The sequence below is a fragment of the Mesoplodon densirostris genome, chromosome 14 (genome assembly GCF_025265405.1).
Source record: "Mesoplodon densirostris isolate mMesDen1 chromosome 14, mMesDen1 primary haplotype, whole genome shotgun sequence".
Taxonomy (NCBI): Eukaryota; Metazoa; Chordata; class Mammalia; order Artiodactyla; family Ziphiidae; genus Mesoplodon; species Mesoplodon densirostris.
In genome coordinates this window covers 80,465,013-80,489,502 of record NC_082674.1, presented here as the reverse complement: position 1 = coordinate 80,489,502, position 24,490 = coordinate 80,465,013, and the positions used below count along the sequence as shown (strand labels likewise).

General features: G+C 45.4%; 1 protein-coding gene and 1 non-coding gene across 5 annotated transcripts in view; one reads left to right on the top strand and one right to left on the bottom strand.

Annotated features, from left to right (window-relative positions):
• ST3GAL5 (ST3 beta-galactoside alpha-2,3-sialyltransferase 5) overlaps nucleotides 1–24,490 on the bottom strand; it is a 47,942-nt gene that overhangs the window by 2,646 nt on the left and 20,806 nt on the right. For all 4 annotated transcript variants that reach the window (XM_060117140.1, XM_060117143.1, XM_060117141.1 and 1 more), the window contains exons 2-6: nucleotides 21,542–21,665; nucleotides 18,103–18,214; nucleotides 7,140–7,483; nucleotides 3,490–3,676; nucleotides 1,868–2,026 (exon numbers count right to left, since the gene is read on the bottom strand). In XM_060117140.1, coding sequence (XP_059973123.1) covers nucleotides 1,868–2,026; nucleotides 3,490–3,676; nucleotides 7,140–7,483; nucleotides 18,103–18,214; nucleotides 21,542–21,665 — 926 coding nt within the window. The remainder of the gene's footprint in view (nucleotides 1–1,867; nucleotides 2,027–3,489; nucleotides 3,677–7,139; nucleotides 7,484–18,102; nucleotides 18,215–21,541; nucleotides 21,666–24,490) is intronic.
• Nucleotides 8,320–8,392, top strand: TRNAY-AUA (transfer RNA tyrosine (anticodon AUA)). The gene has a single exon. It is a non-coding gene; the product is annotated as a tRNA-Tyr (tRNA).

Sequence of the window (24,490 nt, the reverse complement as noted above, 5' to 3'; positions counted from 1 at the left end):
AACCTCTGCTAAGAAAACAGGCAAAAAATGTCACTGTGGCTCTAATTCGCTTTTACTTGATTACTGGTGAAGATGAACATTTTATCATGTATACCTGGGCCGTATTAATTTCTTTTGTGAAACGTCTGTTCATATCCTTTCCTCATTTCTTTATTGGCTCATCTTTTTCTTTTACATTTGATAAGGTCTCTAAATGCTTTGAGAATATTTACTCTGCGATTTCTATGATAAATTTTCCCCCACTAACTTTGTTTCTGATACCCTTCGCCATTCAGCAATTTCGTATGTCACATAATTAAACCTGTCCATTTTTTAAAGGTTATTTTTAAAATAAAATCGACCTGCAAACCAACAAATGAACATCTGCCTGTGTTTCAAAAAATACTATGGAATCTAATAAAGAAACAGGGCAGTTTAAAAAATACAGAAATCTAAGTGCATTTACAGTGAAACCTCTTTATAACTTAGTTTAAGAATCTTGCCAAAGTAGGTTGTCTTTTTAATAAAATTGTTTTGTTAAAAGTGATGCCAACAGGTTAAAAGTTATAAGCCCACGTTCTGGAGGGACCCACGTGCTCTGTGTGTGGGAGCCCAGCTAAAGCCAATCAGAGACCTGACAGTCCCTGGTCGGGGGTAGGGCTGCTCTCCTAGGAGAGGGAAAACACATCATGGGTTCTGGACACGTTCCTGCAACAGGCAGAAACTACATGGCCCTCCTGGGCTCCCCACGGATGGAGAGGCCAGAGCCCTGGAGGAAAATGGCGGACTGCGAAGGGAACAGCTTCCACTATGTGAACCAGTTCACCCGAGATGGGTGTTCAAGCCTGAAGTTGGAGCCAGAGTTGGACTTAGCTCTTACTGATCACAGTGAAGAACCAGGTTTTTATTTTAAGGAGACGATTCAGGTATTTGTTTTCCTTAACAAGCACAGAATTCTTCCTTTAAAATTTACACAGTTGTGTTAAAGCATCTTTCTAATTAGAATTTGATTCAAAGGGCAAATAGAAGACCCTGCTCATCTGCCTATTGGATGAGGACCCCTGAGGCTAGCTCTGTGTTTGCCAGTTGCACCCTGGACAAGCCCCATCTCCTAGGAGGCATCTCAGGCCCCCAGTGTGGGTAGCAGTCCCCACGTTTCAAAATTCCTTGCTTTTCCTTAAATATAAATGTTTTGCTTAAACGATTTCCACTGCTTTTAAAAAGTTTTATTTAAAGACACAGGTTTAGCTGTTCAGATCAAGAAGAAACAGGTAATAAAGGCATCTCCCCCCAGTAGCAACACAGGCTAATTGCAGGTAAAGAATCTACTGCAGTGAACAGCCTATAGCACCAAGGTTCTCAAAGCAGGCTGAAAAATAAAAATCACCCAGGGAACTTTGAAAATCCCAATGTACAGACCACAACACAGACAGATTAAATCAGAACGTCTGGGGTGGGCTCCAGGCATCCACTGAAAAGCACTGCTCTAGAGGATTGCTTATTTACTATCACCTATAAAGGGATGATAAACGTCAATTTTCACCCAAGTGGCCTGTAGAGTTAACATGTAAAGAACTTTCTGACCACCAAAGTTCCTTTCAGTGTCCTGCAGCTAATTATATGGAGTCCTGGAGTAAGAATACCTTAAATAATATCCCAGTGACCGAAGTGCTAACATGCTGACTATACTAATGAGATGAGCCACCGGGAGTGGGGGGATTAAACAGTGGGGAGCCCTAAGGTGAAGATGCAGAGAGGGAAAAACACATGGAACATCTAATCAATGACTAAGTTTCATCCCTGGAAGATGCTTCTAACTGAAAGTTGTATAGGTGTCTCCTTTCCAGCACAGAGAAGAACAGTTAAGTTTCAGTAGCGACAAAAATACCTTATCTCGGCCCCAGAACCTTGACTGAGGCTCTGAGTATTGAAGGATGTCAAAGGCAGTCTCTTTGATAATAACTGGATTCAAAATCCGGAACTGTTTGGGCTGTAGTGGGATTTTTTCCGCCACCTGCTTCCAAAAGAAGAGTCGCACCCAGAACGGCTAAGGAAAGAAAGCAAGCAATCGTTAGGGGGATTTAATAAAGTTATCTCATCAGTGGAGGGGGGAGAGTGCATCCCCTGCTAATGAGGCCAGAACCGTGGTGTGGCCCCTTGTGGGTCTGTGTGCTGCATTCTGTGGCAAAGTCACAGATCTATGCAAATCCAGTACCTCAACTCAGACAAGCAACTCTACGGATCTGATTTATGAAGGTGGCACTGGACAAGGAAAGGAACTGCAGAAGCAGCTCTTATTGATTTGGGGAAGAAATTCTTCAGGTAATGACCTGAGATAGTCAGCCTTTTTAGGATCCAAAGCCACCATTTTGCCCAGGGAAAACCAAGCAAACAGATCCAATTCGAGGGCATGAAGTGTTCTGGGTGCCCCGCCTGTGCTCAGGCCCCCACCATGCACCCCCTTCTCCACTTACTCCACCTCCTAGTCCTGTGATGTCTCTTGGTAACTGACTGTAAGTCATTTCATATGTGCTTCATCTTTCAACTAGAACTACCCGAGAGAAAATCCAGAGGACCACAATAACCTGTACGGAATCGAGCTTTGGAGATACAAATTCTCCAGCACATGAAGCTTCTGTGAAAAGTCTGATATGTCCTGTTAACTTTACAGTCAGCTGGTTTGTGCAAGTGCATATAAACGCACACACACTGCTTAAGAGCTGAGCTCTGGAATTTATTTCAACATAATGTGGGGGGTTGGGGGACTATAAAGTAAGGTGATGGATTACTGTAAAGACAAAGAAAAGGAATATGACCAAGCTGGGGCCGTCTCCTCCACATCTGCCCCTCTGGAACGCTGTGAATTGACTCCAACGAGAACACCACCAGGGGCTTCCCGGGTGGCGCACTGCATAAGACGCCGCGCTCCCCATGCAGGGGGCCCGGGTTCAATCTCTGGTCAGGGAACTAGATCCCACAGGCATGCTGCAACTAAGAGTTTGCATGCCGCAACTAAGGAGCCCGCCTGCCACAACTAACACCCCGCGCAGCCAAATAAATAAGTAAACATTAAAAAAAGAAAGAAAAAATAAAGAACACCACCAATCAAAGCATTTTTGGAGAATCTCTTTGAAAATACTCTTCAGAGAATTTATGTATATTCTTCTGAATAGCCTCAATAATGGTTTATATTCATGCACATAAATCTAATTTCTGAAAATAGTCAGAAGCCATGTAAATTCAAGTCTGGTGAATGAGGTGGGTGGTCAACCTCAATAATAGCCATTTTGGTCCCAAGCTTGTTATTTCCACTAATGATCCCAGTTTCCACATGTGACTCAGTCAAGTTCTGAAAGCAATTTCCAGGGGAAGTTCTGAGGGGCTTCTACAAAGGGAGTGTTTATTTGAAAGCATGTGTGTTAGTTTAAAAATAAAAACCTGTTAATTCCAATCAGAGACCCCTTCGCTTTTTACGAAGGCATATCTGATAGCTGAATTTCTAGTGCTTACCAGGGTTTCATTTTTGACCATCGCCTGAAGCCAGTTGAAGTCAACACTCTTAAATAAAACAGCAACAAACAAGTCATTGGAATAATATTCAAGGTCAGACAGTGGTGCACCCTCTGGATAAGTCATCCTTATAGTAGTTTTATTTCCAACATGCTCTGAATATCCTTCAACCGGTGCACTGTTTAACCTATTTAAGTAAAAAGGACAAAGATAAATTGACATTAACCACTTTAACACATGCCACATTCCTGCAGCGTGTTTTCCACATTTTTTTAGGACTGGGAACGAGGGTGTGGTTGGGGGGTAGGGCACCGTGGTTGGGGGGTAGGGCACCGTGGTTGGGGGGGAGGGCACCCCTCCCAGCAGCCCTGTCATCCCTCAGCTCTGCCCTTTCCAGGTGCCTGGTGAACGCCAGTCTCCAGTCTGCAAAAGACTCCCGTATCCAATTTCTGAGTGACAAGCAATTCCATCTAGTCCTGTCACTTTAAGCCAACCCAAACACATTACACTCTGGGCACTAGTAATGTTTCCTTGAAAGCTTCCCATTGTGCTTAGATATTAGTGGTTCTTGCCAGAATTTCAAAAAAGGTAATCAAAAAAGAAAACCTAAAAACCGGGGAAAGGCAGACACAAACCATAGTTATATAGACAGGGTTGGGCCCGAGGAGGGCACTGGGTCCAAGTGCAACCTGGTCGTAAATTCAAGCAGGAATCTGGGGCACTAAGAACTGTTAGATCAATGAAGGCTTTGCCAGGGTGGATGCTCTGGGGAAAATGCTAAGAATTCTTCCCAAAGCAGTACCACTCACACAGGTACACAGTTTTGAAATCTCAAAAAAAGTCTGTTTGGTTCTTTCCCTGTATTATCACACCTGTATAAACCTTTCTTTTCTATTCCACTGCCACTTCCTCTTCCAGATCTCAGATACCTAACTCCTGGATTATTAAAAGCTATTATTAGACATGACAACGAAATGCACAGCATGATCCTGGATGAGCTATTTTCTTTTTCTTTTCCTTTCTTTCTATTTTATTATTTATTTATTTATGTATTTATTTTTGGCTGCGTTTTTTTGGCCTTTGTTGCAGCGCACAGGCTTTCTCTAGTTGTGGCGAGCGGGGGCTACTCTTCATTGCAGTGCACGAGCTTCTCATTGCGGTGGCTTCTCTTGCTGTGGAGCACGGGCTCTAGGTGCGCAGGCTTCAGTAGCTGTGGCATGTGTGCTCAGTAGTTGTGGCGCACAGGCTTAGTTGCTCCGCGGCATGTGGGATCTTCCCGGACCAGGGCTCGAACCCGTGTCCCCTGCCTTGGAGGCGGATTCTTAACCACTGCGCCACCAGGGAAGCCCTCTTTTCCTTTCTTTTTAAATAATGGACACGACTGGAATAACTGGTGAAGTCTGAGTAAGGACTGTAGCTAAGGTCTGTACTGCATCAGTGTTAACTCCCTAATTCTGAATATCGTCATGCGGCTCTGTAAGAGAATGTCCTTGTTCTTAAGAAATGCACACTGAAGTATTTAGGGGTAAAGAAGGAGTTTGAGATTTGCAACTAACTCTCAAAGGGTTCAGAAAAGAATAATAGTATATAAAGAGAGAAGATTATAAAGCCAGTGTGATACAGGGTTATCAACTGAGGAATCTGGGAAAAGGGTGAATGGGGGTTCTTTGTACTACTCTTGCAACTTTCCTGTTAAGTTCAGAATTGCTTTAAACCTAAAAGTTACCCCAGGGGGGAGAGATAAATTGGGAGATTAGGATTGACATATACATACTACGATATACAGAACAGGTAACTAATAGGGACCGACTGTAGAGCACAGGGAACTCTACTCAGTACTCTGTAATGACCTATATGGGAAAAGAATCTAAAAAAGAGTGGAGATATACATATATATACAGCTGATTCACTCTGCTGTACAGCAGAAACTATCACGGCATTGTAAATCAACTAAACTCCAATAAAAATTAATTTTAAAAATAAATAAATAGAAGTTACCCCCAAAAAGTTTTTCAGCTGATCTCCATCATAATCAGGCTAAGTCCCCTTCCTTGGTCCCCAGTGCTCTGTGGCCCCCAGTGCCCGTGCCGGAAGTGCATGCTGTCCAGTCTGGCCTCACCATCACGGGGCATCAAGCCACCTGCCCAGCCCCCCTTCCCTCTCCCAGGCCCTCGCTCCTCCTGCCAGGTAAGGTTCCCCATCCAGATCTCCTGCCCACCTGCTTCCTAAAGGGCTAAATCCCAGCATTCTTCAAGGTCAGCTCAAGGCCGCCCTTCTCTTCCGCTACATCTCTCCTCTGGGCCGGAGTGCGCACCCCAGTTTCTTACCTCCTCTCCTCCCGTCTATCGGTCGGTCGTACACCATTAGAAGGGCATATGGGGTCCTGTCTGCCTCCCCCAGTGCTGCATGTGCACGGCTGATCATTCAGCTGCTCACACAGAGTCAGGGTGAGGTTCTGGAAGCCTCAGAACCCTGCGTTTGGAATGCTAGGCTCTGGCCTGGACCCTGTGCCCTACAGTGTCTCTGTGTCCTCATGCCTGACACTGGCTAAGGGGATGGCTTCACCATGGAACGAGACCGTCCAGAGCACGTGACAGTGTCTGGCACACAGGAAGCACCCAGAGAAAGGAAGCAGTTACCTCCTGCTTCACCCCACCAACGTCCACCACCCCACTCCCACACCCTCACTTCACACCTTTCGCCTTGAAACATAGTTCTTCCTTGTTTCTTCTATCTCTTGGCCCTTACAAAAGTCTGGTTCTTTCTTACAAACATCTTACACCCCGTGTCCTTTCCTCCTTAGCTTCCTACACGTTCTCCCAAAATAGCTGCTAACATGTACTGAGCATCTACCCCAAGTCTGACACTGTTCCAAGTGCTTTACATCTGGATGTTAACTCGTTTTGTTTTCACAGTAACCCTGTAAGGTCTGCGCCATCACCGCCCCCATTTACAGATGAGGAAACGGAGGCACAGGACAGCAAGGAACCTTGCCCGAGGTCGCAGCTGCTGGGGATAAAGGCGTTACGTGGAGATGGCACCACTTTGAGGCTCAAAATATCTGAGATGGATCTTGTCATCCTCCCCCACTAGCCAGAGATTTTCCTCAACTTCTCCGTTTCTGACAGCGGTCCCACCAACGCCTCAGACCCCAGACTAGAAATCTTGGTGTCCCCTGACATGACCGTCAAACTACCAGAAACTCCTGTAATGTAGGATGATTGCCTATTGCCTGTTACGTGGCTTTCAAACACCTCTGTGTGCTTTCTGGTCCCAGCCGGTGCCACCTTCCGGGGCTCACCCACCCCAAGCCCTGCTCCCAGGAGCCAGGCGTCCCACCGACTCAAGCTCCCTGCACTGAAGCCTCCTCTGGGCCCTGCCTGGCACAGCCTTCCACCTTTGCTGGCTTATCTACCGATCCTTCCAACCTTCACCCCCTCTGAAAGGGTTTTTACCAAAATTAGGGTCAGTGATGCACAGTTCGGGGCGTCCAGTCCTTTCATGTCTTTGTTTCAACTCCTCAAACAGTGAGTCCCCTGAAGGCAGGGACATGTAGGGCTGCCTGGGTCCCTCCTGTTTTGGGTGCTGCCCTGACCCACAGCAGAGAACTAAAGTCCAGAGGGGAGAGGATGGTCTGAAAGCCAACGTACCTTATCACAACATCGAACTGGTTCAGGGCCTGGCCCAGCTCTAGTCCGTGGAGGATTCCACCACTTCCAATGACCACACAACGCCTGCAGCTCTTGGCTTTCAAGTGTGCAGGAAAGTCGTGCTCGGGCAAGAGTTCCAAGAGGGTCTGGACTTTCTCGGAGAACTTGCGGAATCCGAAAGGAGGGTCGTACTGGTACTCTGCCTCGCTCCCTGCGGGGGCCTTCGTCACGAAAGGTGGCAGGTCCGAGCTGTACCTGTGCCTGAAGAGCTGCACCATCGACCTCTTGGCAAACTGGGGCCGGCATTCCTTCTGCAGGACTTGCTGGGCATATTGCTGGGCTCTCTGGAATGAAGCACACAGACCTGAGTTTCAAAGGCTCTCAGGCATCAGAAATATACTCTGACAGGTGACACTTTCTCCTGCGATGTTTGATGTAGCTCCCTTGTGGATGACTGTCTTGTAACACAAAACGTCTGCTTTAGGGGGCTTCCCTGGTGGTGCAGTGGTTAAGAATCCACCTGCCGATGCAGGGGACACGGGTTTGAGCCCTGGTCTGGGAAGATCCCACATGCTGCAGAGCAACTAAGCCCGTGCACCACAACTACTGATCCTGTGCTCCAGAGTCCTTGATCCACAACTACTGAGCCCATGCGCCACAATTACTGAGCCCACACGCCACAACTACCGAAGCCCGCGTGCCTAAAGCCTGTGCTCTGCAACCAGAGAAGCCACCGCAATGAGAAGCCCTCGCACCGCAATGAAGAGTAGCCCCCCTCTAGCCCGCGCGCAGCAACAAAGACCCAACGCAGCCAAAAGCAAATAAATAAAATAAATAAATTTAAAACAACAACAACAAAAATCTGCTTTAAAGAGTTAATTTATGCTAGAAACTTGAGGGGGAAACCTGGGAGAATCACATGACAAGGAGACAAACTCAACAAGGATATTTATTTCAAGGCACAAGGAAGGACCCCCACTTCCTACCCTCCTAGCCTAAGCTGTTCAAATAAAGTTGGGGTGTTCAAATAAATTTTGAACAAGTTTTGAAAAAAATTGAACAAATTTTCAAATAAATTTTGAACAAATAAATTTTGAATAAATTTTGAGGTGTTTATTTTAAGCTGTTCAAATGTGAGGTGTTTAAGATTTCATGTTTCATAAAATCCTGACATGGGAATTCCCTGGTGGTCCAGTGGTTAGGACTCTGTGCTTATAATGCCAAAGGCCTGGGTTCGATCCCTGGTTGGGGAACTAAGATCCCACAAATCGCGTGGTGCGGCCACAAAAAAAAAAAAATCCTACGTGCGCTACAACATGGATGAAGCTTGAGAACATTATACTCAGTGAAATAAGCCAGCCACAAAAAGACAAATACTATAGGGCTCCATTTAGAGACGGTATCTAACACAGTCAAATTCGTAGAAATAGGAAGAACAGTAGTTCCCAGGGGCTGAGGGGGAAGGCAAATGGGGAACTGCTGTTTAACGGGCAGAGTTTCAGTGCTGCAAGTTGAAAATGTTCCAGAAATCTGTTTCACAACAATGTCAATCTACTTAACAGGGCCAAACTCTGCATTTAAAAATAATGAAGCCGGTAAATTTTATGTGGGTTTCTTTTTTAAACACAATTTTAAAAAAATGATTTCCAGGGACTTTACTGGCGGTCCTGTGGTTAAGACTGAGAGCTCCCAATGCAGGGGGCATGGGTTTAACCCCTGGGCAGGAAACTAAGATCCCACATGCTGTGCAGCACAGCCAAAAGAGAAAAAGATTTCCTATTTCAGGTTCCTATCTAGTTGGATGAGAAACAGGCTTATTTATCAGATGGAGTAATGAGCTTCACGCAGTCTGGAATGGGAACCGGGTGGAACCTGCAAGGGTGTCCGGTCAACAGAGAAGTTGCCTTGGTTTTGTATACCAACTTCCCTGCACGTTAATATTTTCCATCCACAAGAAATGACTGTTGAAGGCCAAGTACGCTAGCCCGGCTGAACACGGCAAGACACGGAGAAACCAGGGACAGACCCCCACGTGCCCCCCAGTCTGCCCCTGGGCTCAGTCTGGCCAATTGCTGCCTCGGGATCATCTGGCAGCGTCACTGCGTTTCCTGTCCTCATAGCCACGTGCAGCAGTCTTGGCCCTACCTTATCCCTCCTCTCACCACGCTGTGTGCGCGCGTGCGTGCGTATGTGTGTGTGTGTTCCTCTATTTTATTTGCTGGGATATTTATCTTTAGGATTGAATATGTCTTTTGAACTGTGTCAGTACTATTATGAGGGTTATTATTGCCATATACAGTTTTAAATGTTTGTCTCAACTATGTTTTTCCTCAAAGTCTTGTCTGAGTTTTGTATAATAAAATTTTTGTAGAAATAATAATCTTACTGCAGGAGAACCCCACTCCCTTCTCTTTAAATTACAGCTTCAAAAAGGTCTTAGTACTGGGAAGAGCACGCCGTCTACATCTTAAGAATCTGGCCCCAGGTCTGAAGAAGGGAATGGATTTTCTTTGAGCCTCAGAAGATGCCGCAGACACGACGTGAGGTCACCGTCTGAGGTCACCGGCACGACACCTAGGACACCTCGCAAGACGGTCCTGAGTGTCTTCGCTTTATGGGTTCCAGGTGGCGCACCCAGGAAGAGGGCTGAGCTGGCAGGCTCACGGCGCCTGATTACCTCCCAAACCCCTACAGTCCCAGCCTCTGCCTACAGAGAGCAGGTGACAAACACCACCACTGATACATATTCTGATACACCACGGATACCTCGCAAATGAGCATCTTCGTGAGGAATCCAGGGGAAAGCTAAGCAGGGAATCGGTCGTAACCCAGAACAGCCCCTGAGTGGAGGGCTCGCCCTGACCAGGCCTCCAGGTTGGTGACACTCTGCACCTACAGGCACTTAATGCCCAACTGGGGGGCAGGGCAAACAGAGGAGCCACATGTACTATCCCTACTTGTCTCTACACCCCGGGCCTGGGGGTTGTGAACAAGTGTTTAGAGAACAAAAGGTCTAATTCTTCACTGTGGAAGGACATCCCAAGCATCTTGTTTTACAAATCTCCTGGGATAGAAATGAACATCCGAGAAGTGCCAAAGACAGAAGCTTAGTGCCTGACTCAGGGCTGGAACGAGAGGTTCGGTGACGGCGCCGGACACTGAAGCGTGACTCTGCTGGGCGCCAAATTTTCTAGTTTCGTTTGGAAGGAGTGACATTTCATTCCATTTCCATTCTGGCAAAGAGTTCCATCTCAGGCTTCAAACTTAATCTTCTAGACTGTGGGCAGAGCATCTTCTGATGGTGACCCCTCCCGTCCCTCCGCAGGTGCAATAAATCAATCCCAGTGACAAGGTTCTAAATGCCACTGGAAATGGCCAAAGCCACAGCAATTCCTTTTCTTCTCTTGTTTCAACTTGTTTAAACATGTAACACGCCCCAGAGGTGTCTCAGCCTGCCTCCTTCCTCTTTCAGGTTTCAAAGCTCAGAAGAAAAAATGCCTCGGGAGGACAGCTCGCTGCGTGGAGCTGCGGTCAAGACCGCAAGCATCTCGACCTTCCTCTTCTCCACTGCGGACAGTGTCAAACCTGGGAGCCAAAGCAGGCTGGCGAGGAAGGACGCAGTGGGGTCCGGATGGCATCCGTCTCGGATGAGAACCACTGGGAACCAGAGGACTGGTGACCTCCTCAAAGATACAGGAACCCCTCTTCCCCCAAATCGAGGCATGGACACAAGAGCTTCATTTTTTGAAAGGCTTCAAGGCTGAGCTTGCTGGCTGCCCACAATTGAGAATAAACAGACATCAGGCAGTTTCAGCTGTCACTGATGTGGCGATGTGCCATGGAAAACCACAGTGAGAATTCCCTGAAGGATATTAAAAAATGAATTTCCCTCAGTAAAAATCTCCATTTTCATTTCTACCCCATAATTTTTTAGGACAATCCTTCTCAGAAATATAGGTAAGTGGCATAATTCTTAGTAAAAGGCAATGTTTTCTTTTATTTATTGATTTAAACCCAGGACAGGGCACAGCATTTGGGATGAAGGAGAGTTTGGGGCCTGGAGCTGACTGGACCTGGGTAGGAGCCCAACTCCGCCACGGACCACATGAACCGAGGGTATGAGTTAGGCAACGACACTTTCATTTCCACGTTTGTCAACTCTGGTTTAACTTCCATGAGTTAGCTGTCTATAACTTTTACCTGGTTAAAAGCAGAAAAATCTGAATAAACAAGTCACAGAGAGAATAACACAGTAAAATCTCAACCGGTCAATGGTTGCCTCGGGCTGGTAGTTGAGGGTAGCGTTTGACCACAGAAGGGGTGAGAGAGAACTAACTTGTGTGATGAAATGTTCTAAATAGGATTGTGGTGACGGCGTAAATTTAACTGTAAAGTTACTAACACTCCTCCAATTGGATGCTTAAAAGGTGAAAGTCTTATGGTATGTATATTTTACCACAATACACGGTTAAGAAGCAAACAATCAGACGATCTGGATCTAGACCCGGTTTCAGATCTCTTTATCAGTAGTGTAAACTTGGTTAAAGCATGAACTTTAAGGCTTTTCAAGCCTTCAGTTTCCTCACCTCTATGAGACCACTGAAGGATGGTCTGGGAAAAGCAACAGCAGCACCCAGGAAAGAAAGGGATCGGTTTGGAAGCGCGAATGTCTGGACTGATTTAACTCAGCCCAGGGTTACTCTGCTTACTTTTTTTTTTTTTTTGGCCACACTGCACTGCTTGCAGGATCTTAGTTCCCCGACCTAGGATCGAACCTGTGCCCCCTGCACTGGGAACGCAGAGTCTTAACCACTGGGCCGCCAGGGGAGTCCTACTCTGCTTACTTTGGATACGTGAGTGTAGGTCTATGGAGTCACAGTGAAGACGTAAACTTGGCCATGATGAACCACACAGCCCAGGATGCAGCCCCCAGGGCCATGTGTGGTCTTTAGTTCCTGAGAGAAGGCCAAGTTCAAAATGGTGCTACCATGAGGTCTGAACCTCAATTGATGTGAATGTGCTCTTGTCTCTCTTCACACGTCTTTTAAGTGCAATTTCACAGCTGCACCACACTCACACTATCCAAGCATCCCTGCAGAGACCACTGTTTGTCTTTTTTTTCCACAAATGGCACCTTCCGGGACATCTTTAAATAGAAAATAGAAAACCCACAGCAAACATGGCCACACTTCCGCTGTATACATACAGGCAGAATGCAACCAGGTGTTCAGAGTCCAACAGGGCTGTTGACCTTGCAAGTTGTTGAATGTCATCAACAAAGCTCGCAGGGCCCCGCTCTCACGACTCTGAGACCCTCTTCTGCTAATACACAGCCACAACCATTCAGATGCGTCCAAACTCTCTTGGCAGTAAGGCTCAGTCTCCACCGAAGCCTGGAGACAGGGTTTCTCTGTCGAGAGCTCATACTGAACACCATCTCCCAGCCCTTCCCACCAGCCGGCTTCCTGGCTATTCCCTCTATTCTGGGGACCTGAGAGAGGATTCCTCTTCTTGCTTAGGGATGTGTGACCAGATATCAAAGTTAGGAACTGCTCAGTGTGGCCCTCAAGGCCTCTCACGCTCTGGTCCTGTCTCATTTGCAGTCTCCTTTCCTGCTACTCTCCACCCCAAATGCTCAGCAGTATCTAGCTCTTGCTGTTCCTCTACTTTGCAAAGCCCGCTGAGACATGTGCTTTCTGCACACGCTGTCACGACCACTGTGAAAAAGCAGGGCAATTTGACAGAGTCAAGAGTGCTAAAAAGCTACATTTTTTAAAAAAAGTCTCAAGCACTAGAATAAAAGACACCCCTCCTTCCATCACGGTTAGAGCAGGCTTTCACTTTCTACTTTATTAATTTCTGAATGGAGACTTGCACAAACCTGTTTGACTTCACCGTGCCCCCATTCCTCCTCCTTTCCGCACCATTACGGGGGACTTTCTAATTGGAAAAAATAATGCTCTTTTAAAAGTCTTTCAGAAACGGGTTGATGTGGCGGTCACCGTGGGCTACCTCCTGGGTCTCCACTTCCTGCTCCTTCCTCTTCGGGAACCGTAGTGTCCTGCGTTCAGGCAGCCGTCACCCCTCCTCCACGCGGGCAGTGGGGCTTGGGAGGCTGATCCCACTCGTCAGGTCCTTCCATCCCCCCATCAGAGATGAGTTAGGAATCCTTACTGGAGCCAGTCGGGACAGGGCACTAGCACCCATGAGAGGCTGTTACTGGCCCAGTAGTGAACTTAGGTTTAAAACTGGTCCCACCAGCCTAAAGCGGGGGGACTCACATGCCATGGTTTAGGGGGCAAGAGAAGGGAGAGTCTGTTTACCGGGGGATATGAAGAGTTGGATAGGAGGTATCTGTCCTATTCCTCAAAGGGATATTAAACTTAATGTACATAACTGAAAGTCCTCAAAGAACTGCCTGTTAAAATTTAACTGTGGATTTTCTGTACAATCTGAGTTCAAAGATGAGACACCGTGCTGAGATCTGAGTAATCTCTCTCCTCCCTCTGGAGTTCAATACGTATAAGTACATATTCGTTAATGTAAAATGTTATCCCACAATCCCTATCTCCAAAGGGCTTGCCTGGAGGACAAGTGGGGAAGACAAAACAGTTAAAGTACCACAGTGGTAACTGTCAAGATTAAGGTATGAGGGGGGCTCCTAGAAGCCAAGAGAGAAGGATGATCGGAGAAGGATCTTAGAAAAAGGAACCCCCGAGCTGAGATTCGATGTAAAAGATGAATAACAGAGAGGCAAAGGGCTCCAGGCAGAGAAGAAAGAATGCAGCAAATACAAACTATTACAGAGAGAATGGATAAACAACAACAAGGTCCTACTGTAGAGCACAGGGAACTATATTCAATATCCTGTGATAAACCATAATGGAAAATAGGAAAAAGAATGAAAAAGAATATATGCGTGTGTGTGCGTGTATGTGTGTATATATAAAATATATAAAACTGAATCACTCTGCCATACAGCAGAAATTAATACAACATTGTAAATCAACTCTACTTCAATAAAATAAATTTAAAAAAAAAAGCACAACGCAGCAAACACAGAGAAAAGTGTTCAACAAAGATGCTGGGACAACTGGAAAGCCACGAGCAAAAGAATGAAGCTGGACCCTGACTTCACATCATATATAAAAAGTAGCTCAAAAATGGATCAAAGGCCTACATATAAGAGCTACAACTAGAAAACTTCTAGAAGAAGACATTAGGCAATGGTTTCTTAGACATGACATCAAAAGCACATGGAACAAAATGAAAAGTAGATAAACTGGACTTCATCAAAATTAGAAACTTGTGTGCTAAAAATGATACCATCAAAAAAAGTAAAAAAACCACCCACAGAATGGGAAAAAAATAGTTGCAAATCATACATCCGATAAGGAACTGGTATCCAGAATAAACAGAGAACACTTGAACAACTCAATAATAAAAAGACAGCCCAATGAAAAATTGGGCAAAGAATCTGAATAGACATTTCTCCTTAGAAGACCTACAAATGGCCAATGAGTACATGAAAAGAGGGTCAACATCATTAGTTATCGGATCAAAACCATAATGAGGAAGAAGGAAGCTCACCAAGGACCTGTGAGGGGGTTCGTGCGCCTGATACAGGCAGGGCTGCGAAGGTCGCGGTGACAAAAGGGGGCTGAAGAGATCGGCAGGGACCAAGTCATGAAGAGCCCTACAGGCCAGACTAAAGAGTGTGGATAATCTCCTGAAGGTAAAGGAGAGAAATCCAAGAGTTTGAAGCAAGGAAGCAACATGTCAGATTCAGTTATTAGAAATACTACTTCCGCCATAATGAGCATGCCTGAATGCAGAAAGGAGGGTAAGGAGACACTGAACTGGGGCAATGGAGAGAACAGAGGATTTCAAGGGCAACCCTGGATCATTATTCCTTTTTCCAGAATCCTAGAAACTATATATTTTTATAAGCACAGCCCCGCTTCTCAAATAACATACTTTAGATGGGACAATGAAATGCTTACACAAACATTCATAATACCAGATGGAATCTGGTAAGTTTCAGAGGAGCTTCAAAGACCACTGAGGTTCAGTTTGAACGTCACTGAGTGGGGAGTAGTGGTGTCACGTGCCTGCATTCAGAACAGGAAAAAACCCAGGTTACGAAACCAGCCTACACTTTCCAGCCAGGTGCTAGACGGCTGCAGTGAACCACGGAATTCCAGGGCTGGAAGGGGTCAGAAGGCCCCTGAGCCACCAACTGTCTGATGTCCGAGTTCTACCCCAAAATAGTTATCCTGGCTTTGGTCAAAGACCTCCAGAGGTTCGCCACAAAGGCAGCTCATTTTTTCCATCTTTGGACGTCGTGGACCATCAAACCCTTCTCCTTTCAGCTTGGCTGTCACCCTTGACCCAAAGTTCTTCCAGTGAGGCCACCCGGGCAGGCTGGCTCTCCCCCGGGCCAGGCCTCTGGCTTGTTGGCATGTGTCCTGCACTGGTCTTCTCTATGCAGATGTTCACATCCCTTCAAAGCTTCCTCGGGGACAAGGTCTAGAATCTCTTCTCTGGGCCTTCTCAGAAATCTCTAGGGAATTCCCTGGCGATCCAGTGGTTAGGGCTTGGCGCTTGCACTGCTGGGGGCCCGGGTTCCATCCTTGGTTGAGGAACTAAGATCCCGCAAGCCACGAGGTGTGGCCAAAAAAATTTTTAAAGTCACTAGAATTCCTTAGGGGAAACTTAAAGAGCCATAATGACCAGAGAACTTGTCTGAACACGGCAGGTTTGAGCAGACCACCACTGGTTTATTAAGGTAAAAAATTAATGTTTTCTAAAAAGAAAACAGCTGTAAGCAGTCACAGCACAGTTGACGCAGACAGCGCTGGCCAGGCACGAAAACCACTCAGTTGATTTCACCCAAGGTGTTACCGAACCACATCTTCTCCATCCACCTCACAAGTGCACACAGTGTACTTGCACAGAGAGCTCACAGCTCTCCTCAGTTAGCCCAGACTCGAGGGCAGTGATCTCTGCTGTTGGTCAGAAGGTCAACGGCCTGATGAATGAAATGGACAGGACAGAGGGGACGCACAGAGAACGTGGGGAAGTATAGCAAAGGGACGAGTTCACAGATGCCGGTCATCGTATATCACAGTATCAAGTGTCAGCATTTCAGGGTTTTTCCAGGAGACAAAAAACAGAGACAGGTTGTCTGCAGAGTTTATCCAAGCGAACTGTGGAAGGCCTTGGAATTGAAAGGGATTTGGGAATGTCTGCAAGGCCAGCCGTTCGGGAGGGAAAGCCCGGGCGGATGATGCGGGACCACATCCTGCTCCAGCAGAGCAGAGAGGCTAATGCGGCCGAGACGAACCGAGTCGGCCAACATCTGAGGGACAGAAACAGCCGGGGAGGAAGGCCCCGTGATCGGCAAGACCCCTGAGACACGGGGGTTCTGCACAGGCCAACCTGTGCATTTAGTAACTACAATACACTCCTTTCATCTACATGTTTATACCTGTCTGTACTATGAAAAATGTGAGGTACTTCAAAGCGTATACAGAATAGAAACACGTGAATAAAAATCAGGACTAGGAAAGGAGCTTTGTGCATACTATCTTTTTTTTTTTTGGTTTTTTGGTTTTGTTTTGTTTTGTTTTTGCAGTACGCGGGCCTCTCACTGTTATGGCCTCTCCCGTTGCGGAGCACAGGCTCTGGACGCGCAGGCTCAGCGGCCATGGCTCACGGGCCCAGCCGCTCTGCGGCATGTGGGATCTTCCCGGACCGGGGCATGAACCCGTGTCCCCTGCATCGCAGGCAGACTCTCAACCACCGCGCCACCAGGGAAGGGAAGCCCTGTGCATACTATCTTACTGGACTTTGATGACCACCCCACTGCACAGACGTTGTTGTCTACACCTCACAGTTGAGGAAACTGGGACTCCCAACGATTCAGTCACTTGCCTCAGGTCTCACTGTTACGAAGTGGCATTTAGATTTGAATCCAGGTCAGAAGTTTAAGCTTTCTCCTCTGCATCGTGCCACCTATAACTTCTGGCTTCCTCTCTGTGGACGCTTCCTACCCCAGCAGAGAGCAGGGTCATCAGGTGACTGGACTCTGAAACCACACTGCTGGGTCCAAGCCTTCACACCACCACTTACTTGCTGAGATAACCTTCGACAGGTTACGTAAGGTTCTTCCCTACCCTCATCTATGACGTGGGGATAATAACAGTAGCTGTAGCCCCAGGACAGTTATGAGGGTTAAGTGAGTTTCTATTGCTAAAGCATTTTCAGAACAGCTACACAGTATATACTAAACTAGGTGAACTAAACTAGTTAACTAAACTAGGTGTGAACTTGGGCCGGCAGCTTAACCTCCCAGGCCATCATCTGTAAGATGCAGAGAACCCTGGGATATCTCTCAGTCATGATGATCACTAAATGAGATAATATATGTAAAGCACCCATACGTGTCGGTTATCATTATTACCATGCTACTTTACTTAAAATCATCTGCCTTTTGTCCAAGGCTGAACAGTATCAGATAATTTACAACTCAAACCATCAGTGAAATCAAGATTTAATAGGTCAATTGATTAAAAAAATAAATACACGTTGAAGGAAAAATCTTGAAATACAATGGGAAATCATAAAACGAAAAATAAAACACAGAAATGACAAATGATACTAAAAGAATTTCTTCCTGATCTGCTTTAAGAACAGGTACGCTGGTAGCATCATGGTGTATTAACTCCAGGACAGGTGCCCTACAGGGTCAAATGGAACTCACCTCACCCCACGGCTTCAGTAAATGGGAGAAGAACAGTGAGTGTTAGGTGGGTGTTTTTTGAAGTGCTAAGGTTAAGTGTTTTCCCTTCTGCTTATAACTTTCATGAACATTTATTTATAACACTTGAGAGACAAGATTACTATTTAAGCGTACACTCGGAAATATTCTAATTGAAACCACACTGATGGAATATCTAACCTTTATGCGGTTGGGGTCCACATAATGCATTTTTTTCATGTCACATTCTTCAGTAGTATAATTTAACTTGAGGATATAAAGGATCCATACTCCAAACACAAGCAATGTACACCTAGAAAAAAAAAATCAATTACATTTAATGATGTCGTCATGTGATAATCCAGAGAGATCATGTGAAATAACTGAAAACCTAACCCAAATAGAGTCTGCCTGCCACTCAGCATAAAAGTACAGTCTTTAAGATGACCTCCTAACTTAAGGCAGCATTTCTTATTTTTCTAACAAGATAAATTAGTCATTTATGACTGTCTTTGTTATAAGCAAATATAGAAAAAACTTTTTTCTGCAAAGGTACCGCAATAAAATCTGAATCACAATATAGATTACTGGACTTAAAAAAAAAACCTAAGTAATAAATTTTGAACTATAGAATCTCAGCTTTAATTTTTTACCACTTTAAAATAGTCAGTCCTGAAGATGGCTATTTTGAGACTTTAGTCTGCCATCTTCTCAGATGCCTGGCTTTTGGAATAAAGTCATATTCCTTGCCTCAATTGAAAAAAAAAAAAAAAGTCAGTCTTGGGACTTCCCTGGTGGCGCAGTGGTTAAGATCCTGTGCTCCCAATGCAGGGGGCCTGGGTTCAATCCCTGGTCAGGGAACTATATCTCACATGCATGCTGCATTAAGAGTTCACTCTGCAACTAAGGAGCCCACGTGCCACAACTGAGGAGTGGTGAGCCACAACTAAGGAGCCCACCTGCCGCAACGAAGACCCGGTGTGACCAAATAAATAAATAAATAAATAAATTCTATGTTATGTTATTTTACCACAATAAAAAAATTAGGAGAAAATACAGTGAGGTCTTAACAAAAAAAGGAAAACAAAATAAACAATCTACTTATTATTCTTATTCTTCTTCTAAACAATTCTACTCAGAAATGAGGCTGAGTTAAGACAGTAACACCAGTCACCTTTAAGACCACCTATGAAAACTATTTTTAAAGATCTGATAAATTCAAACTATTCTACAGTTTCAAACACATGTGAGCACGCACACACACACACTAGGAGAAAAGAACTGAGTCTAGTCCTGGTTCTAGAAATCTCATTTTTAATAAGCTCCCCAAGTGATACTGGCAAAATAAAGATTAAAAAAAAGTTTAAATCAAGTTTAAGAACCAGTCCTTTAAATAAGTTGCGTTATTGAAAAAATGAAGTCAAGGAATAACCTTAAGGGGAAAACATATTCTAAAGAAAAGGGCACTTTAAAAACTATAGCATCTAGGGCTTCCCTGGTGGCACAGTGGTTAAGAATCCACCTGCCAACGCAGGGGACACGGGTTCAAGCCCTGGTCCGGGAAGATCCCACATGCCGTGGAGCAACTAAGCCCCTGAGCCACAACTACTGACCCTGTGTGCCACGATTACTGAAGCCCACGTGCCTAGAGCCCGTGCTCCGCAATAAGGGAAACCACTGCAATGAGAAGCCCACGCACCTTAACAAAGAGTAGCCCTCACTCGCCGCAACTAGAGAAAGCCTGCACACAGCAACGAAGACCCAACGCAGCCATAAATAAATAAATAAATAAATAAATAAAATTTTAAAACTTAAAAAAAATATATATATATATATAGTATTTAGCATAGTATACCATACACAATAGATGCCAAATAGTTCTTAATATTTGAGGATTATGTTGCAAGAAAGTATTGCTAGGAAGTGTTTTCAAGACTTTTTGATTCTCATTTCAATAGACTCTACCATGAAAACTTGGACAAGCATCTTAATTCTTTCCTGGGATCAAATACAATGCTAAGTGAATGGGATGCAACCATTTGCATAAAAAAGAGAGGGTCGGGGGAGGGGAATACACACACACAGTATTTCTTACATACACAAGACTGCTAATATTGGTCATCTTTTTTTTTTTTTTTTTTTTTTTTGCGGTACGTGGGGCTCTCACTGCTGTGGCCTCTCCCGTTGTGGAGCACAGGCTCCGGACGCGCAGGCTCAGCGGCCATGGCTCACGGGCCCAGACGCTCCGCGGCATGTGGGATCTTCCCGGACTGGGGCACGAACCCACGTCCCCTGCATCGGCAGGCGGACTCTCAACAACTGCGCCACCAGGGAAGCCCCTATTGGTCGTCTTTAAGTGGAAAGAGGAAATGTGGGGGGCAGGGATGAGAAGATGTTTTACTGAGTACCTTTAATACCTTTTGAATCTTGTGAATGCAGTATGACCTATTCTTTTCTCCAGCCCCAGAAAAGGTATTATATTCAGTGCATTCATAATTCCCTTATTTTGATTATAAAAGAAAAAAAAGGGGGAATTCCCTGGCGGTCCAGTGGTTAGGACTCCGAGCTTTAAATGCAGGGAGCACGGGTTCAATCCCTGGTCAGGGAACTATACAATCCCGCAAGCCGTGCAGTGTGGCCAGAAAAGAAAAAAAAAAAGGAAGGAAGAAAAAGTTAAAAGCAGGCCCAGAATCTACAGCACTGATTCCGTTGTTCTGTACTTCCTGGTTGCCAGTCTGTCTCAGCCACACTGTAAGCAGCACGGGGCCCAGGTCTATCTCCCGTGTGGCCAGCACCCAGCATGGTGCCAGGCATATGGGGGCCTCGATAATTACTGGTTGATGACAAAAGGAGATGGAAAATGATCTGAGTGTTTATTAACATACATTTCCTTTCCCACCTTTCCCCTTCTACACCTCCCGAATTAGTAATATGAGATGGGCGGCTAGATTTCAGGGCTGGATTTCTACCTGTCGGCATGAAAGGAAGGGTAGTTTACCACCTAGTTTGGCTGGTACCAAGTAAAACTGACGAGTTCCTCCTTTAACAATTCTATCTCGGGAGTTCCCTGGTGGTCTAGTGGTTAGGATTTGGCGCTTTCACTGCAGTGGCCTGGGTTCAATCCTCGGTCGGGGAACTGAGATCCCACAAGCAAGCCTTGCCGAGTGGCCAAAATTAAATAAATAAATATAATATTTTAAAAAAACAAAAAAACAATTCTATCTCTTACTAGGATGTACAGGTGACCTGGCTGGTACCCCTCTCATCCTTTTTAGTGTTTGATATTCAATGTTATTCAAATGCCTGTAGGGGACTTTAATTAACTGTATTTTTACATTCACTGGAAATAGCGAAGGCAAAGGGGATAGCCCTCTTGCACTAGGCAGCGGCTGGAAGGGCTGTGCACTGGAAGCTGTGGGGCCTGGAGGCTCCCTGGCTGGCGCTGTGCTGCCACAAAGCACAGCCTGATGCACACGGCACCTGTGCTCTGAGCCTTGACTCAGATGTGCCTTTAAATGATCCCTGAACATGTGTGACCGCGGATGAGAGCCATCTTCAGAGCTCTCACTGAATTTTTCCCCCAGTTCTACCCAGTTGACCCAAATCAGAGGTGTCTTGCGGGCTGAGGGCTCGTGCTTACTTGAGGATGTCTTTTAACAACAAGCTGGGTCTTCTCATCTTGTTCTGAGCACGGGTGTACCATTGCAGGGAGGGCCCCGAGCAATCGCTTTTCAGCTTCACACGGTTGTACTGGCTTGGCATTGCTGTGAAGAGAGGAGAGGGCAGGAGAAGGGAAAGAGGAAAGTGAGTTCAGCAGATTATGCTTTTAAAGAGCTTTTTTTTTTTTTTTTTATCCTGGCCTCTCTGCGCAGCTTGCGGGATCTTAGTTCCCCGACCAGGGACTGAACCTGGGCCCTCGGCAGTGAAAGCGCCAAGTCCTAACCACTGGACTGCCAGGGAATTTCCTAAAGAGCTTTGATGTGGTATAGCCATACCATGAAATACTACTCAGCCAAAAAAAGGAGCGACCGATTGATACACACAACTGGATGAATCTCGAGGCAATTATGCTGAGCCAATACTAAAAGGTTACATGTTGCAGGATTCCATTTATATAATATTCTTGAAATGACAAAATTACAGAAATGTAAACAGATTAGGTATCAGGGGTTAGGGAGGGGGTGGTGCAATGGCTATGGAAGGGCAAGAGGAGGGGTCCTTTTGGGGATGGAAATACTCTGTATCTTGAGTGTACCCCTGTCAATATCCCAGTTGTGCTATTCTACGGTTTTGCAAGATGCTACCATTGGGGGGAAAGTGAGTAATCTGTGTTATTTCTTACAACTGCATGTGACTCTACAACTATCCCAAAAGTAAAAGTCTAATTTTTGTTGAGTCTTTAACAATTAGAGGTACTTATGGAACTATTTACAGATGAAACAGGAGAAATGAAATCTGCTTCAAAAAAAAACCAGGAAGGGGATAAGCGTTTGTGGGAATAGCTGACACAAGTTGAGCTTTAAACTGCTATAGAATCTGGGCAATGGGTACATGGGGCTCACTATACAATTCTCAAAACTATTTGAAATTTTCTATAATAAAAGTTTAAAAAGAAAGTGGTATATTAAAAAACAGGAAGAGGGTTACACTAAGAAAAAAGAAAAAGAAAACATGGCAATTTAAAAAAATTTTAATGGCAACTTTAAAAGAGGTCTTCTTTAAAAAATACATATGTTCTCTGGTATGCTTGCCTACTTATTCTTTTGAATTAATTTTATTCTCAAATTTTCAATTTTTAAGCAATATTACAAGGGGTATTGTAGTAGAAATCAAAACATCTCCCCTCATATCAGTTTTCCCCTTCCTCTCTCCTCTGGATTTTTAGCTGGGCACATGGCCTCAGAATAAGGACTACATTTCTCAGCCACCCTTGGAGCTAAGTACAGCCTTGTGACTAAGTTCTAGTCAATGGGACACAAGCAAAAGTGACCCAGAGAACTTTCAGGGTGCTTTCCTTGGCATACGCCCTTTTCTCCTTTATCTCCCTTCCTGCTGGCTGAAATACTGACGCTTGATGAGCCACTTTGGACCACACAGTATGTCACCCAAGGGATGGAGGAGCAACAAGAGAGAAGGGGCCCGGGTCCCTGGACCACCCCAAGGACAGAGCTGCCAATCCACCTTAGACTGCCTGCCTCTGGACTCTTACATGACGGAGAAATAAACCTCCATCTTGTTGAAGCAACTGTTAATTAAATCCCAGCTAATATAGGCACCGATTGCGTTATGATATTTACATATTAATTCAAGAAATAATGTCTTTACTATACTTAGTCTTAAAGCCAGGAGGAAGTTATATCTCATTATTCACTTCATTTCCCCCATTAGTGCTGTGCCATTTTCTTTGAAAAAAAATCTTTTATCAAATTGACATCCAAGTATTTGATTGCTTGCTACTGTAAACACTCTCCCTCAACTGCAATTTTAACTGTGTAACGCTAGAGTACAAGAATTTTCATAGACTTGCATCACTCCTTTTGAGTAGTTTCAAAAAACTGAGCCAAGGGCCTCACTAGTAAACCTCTGCTGAAGAATCTACTGAATTCTTAAAGGAGAAGCGAGATCAACTGAGACCCTGGAAGGTTTTCAATCACCACAACTTCGTGGTTACTTAGATGCACAGTCAGCCAAGCGGTGGGTCCTAGGTTCCTGCCTATGACCCGGGCATCTATTAAAAGGAAGATTCTATGATGCCCGTGTTTTTATGACCAGAATGACACTTCACACCCGCGTGGGCCTCCCGAGAACAAAGCAGACGGTGGTACTGGAACCGGGATCCCACCCTTGCCCACGGCTGGCGCACTGGACGGCGCTGTGGGCTCTGGGCTGTACTCTGGCCCCTCTTTCTCATCTGCTCTGACACTCAGGCTGCAAGTCTGCAAACTGCATTCCCAGACTCTCTCTTGTGCCACCCAGCTTCCTGAGGAACTGTGATTGTGTGCCGTCTGGGTGGAAAACTGGAAGGCAAAGGGAGGGGGCAGCCTTTCATCTCTCTATGGTTTCTGGTTTCCTGCTGGATACGGACTGGGACATGACTCTCTTCTGCTACTTTTAGGAAAGTGGAACCAAACAGGAAGAGGCTCTGGAGGTGAGAGGAGGGTCTACAGTCCTGGACTCCTTCCTCTTCTCATCACTACTGCCACACAACACATGCCCTCATCATTCAAAGGCTCAAAAAAAAAAAAAAAAAAAAAAAAGAGAGAGAGAGAAACAAAAGAAAGGAAATAGACAGTTGTGTTTTTGTTTTGTTTTTCCTATCACACTGGAGGGGATCTCAGGAGAGACCCCTAGGCTCAGCTCCTCCACCTGCCACCTGAGAAGTCTGGGGCAACTGACTCTAACTCTTGTAGCTCAGTTTCCTCAACTGAAAAATGGGTCCATTATTACCTACCTCCCAGGATTCAAGTGGGAATGGTGGTTGCACATAAGAAGCACTACCTCGGTGCTGGCTGTTGGTACTGTTACACAGAGAGGGAACTGACAGGCATTTTATACAGCTATCTGACAGGGCGTTAAGACATCTGCATCC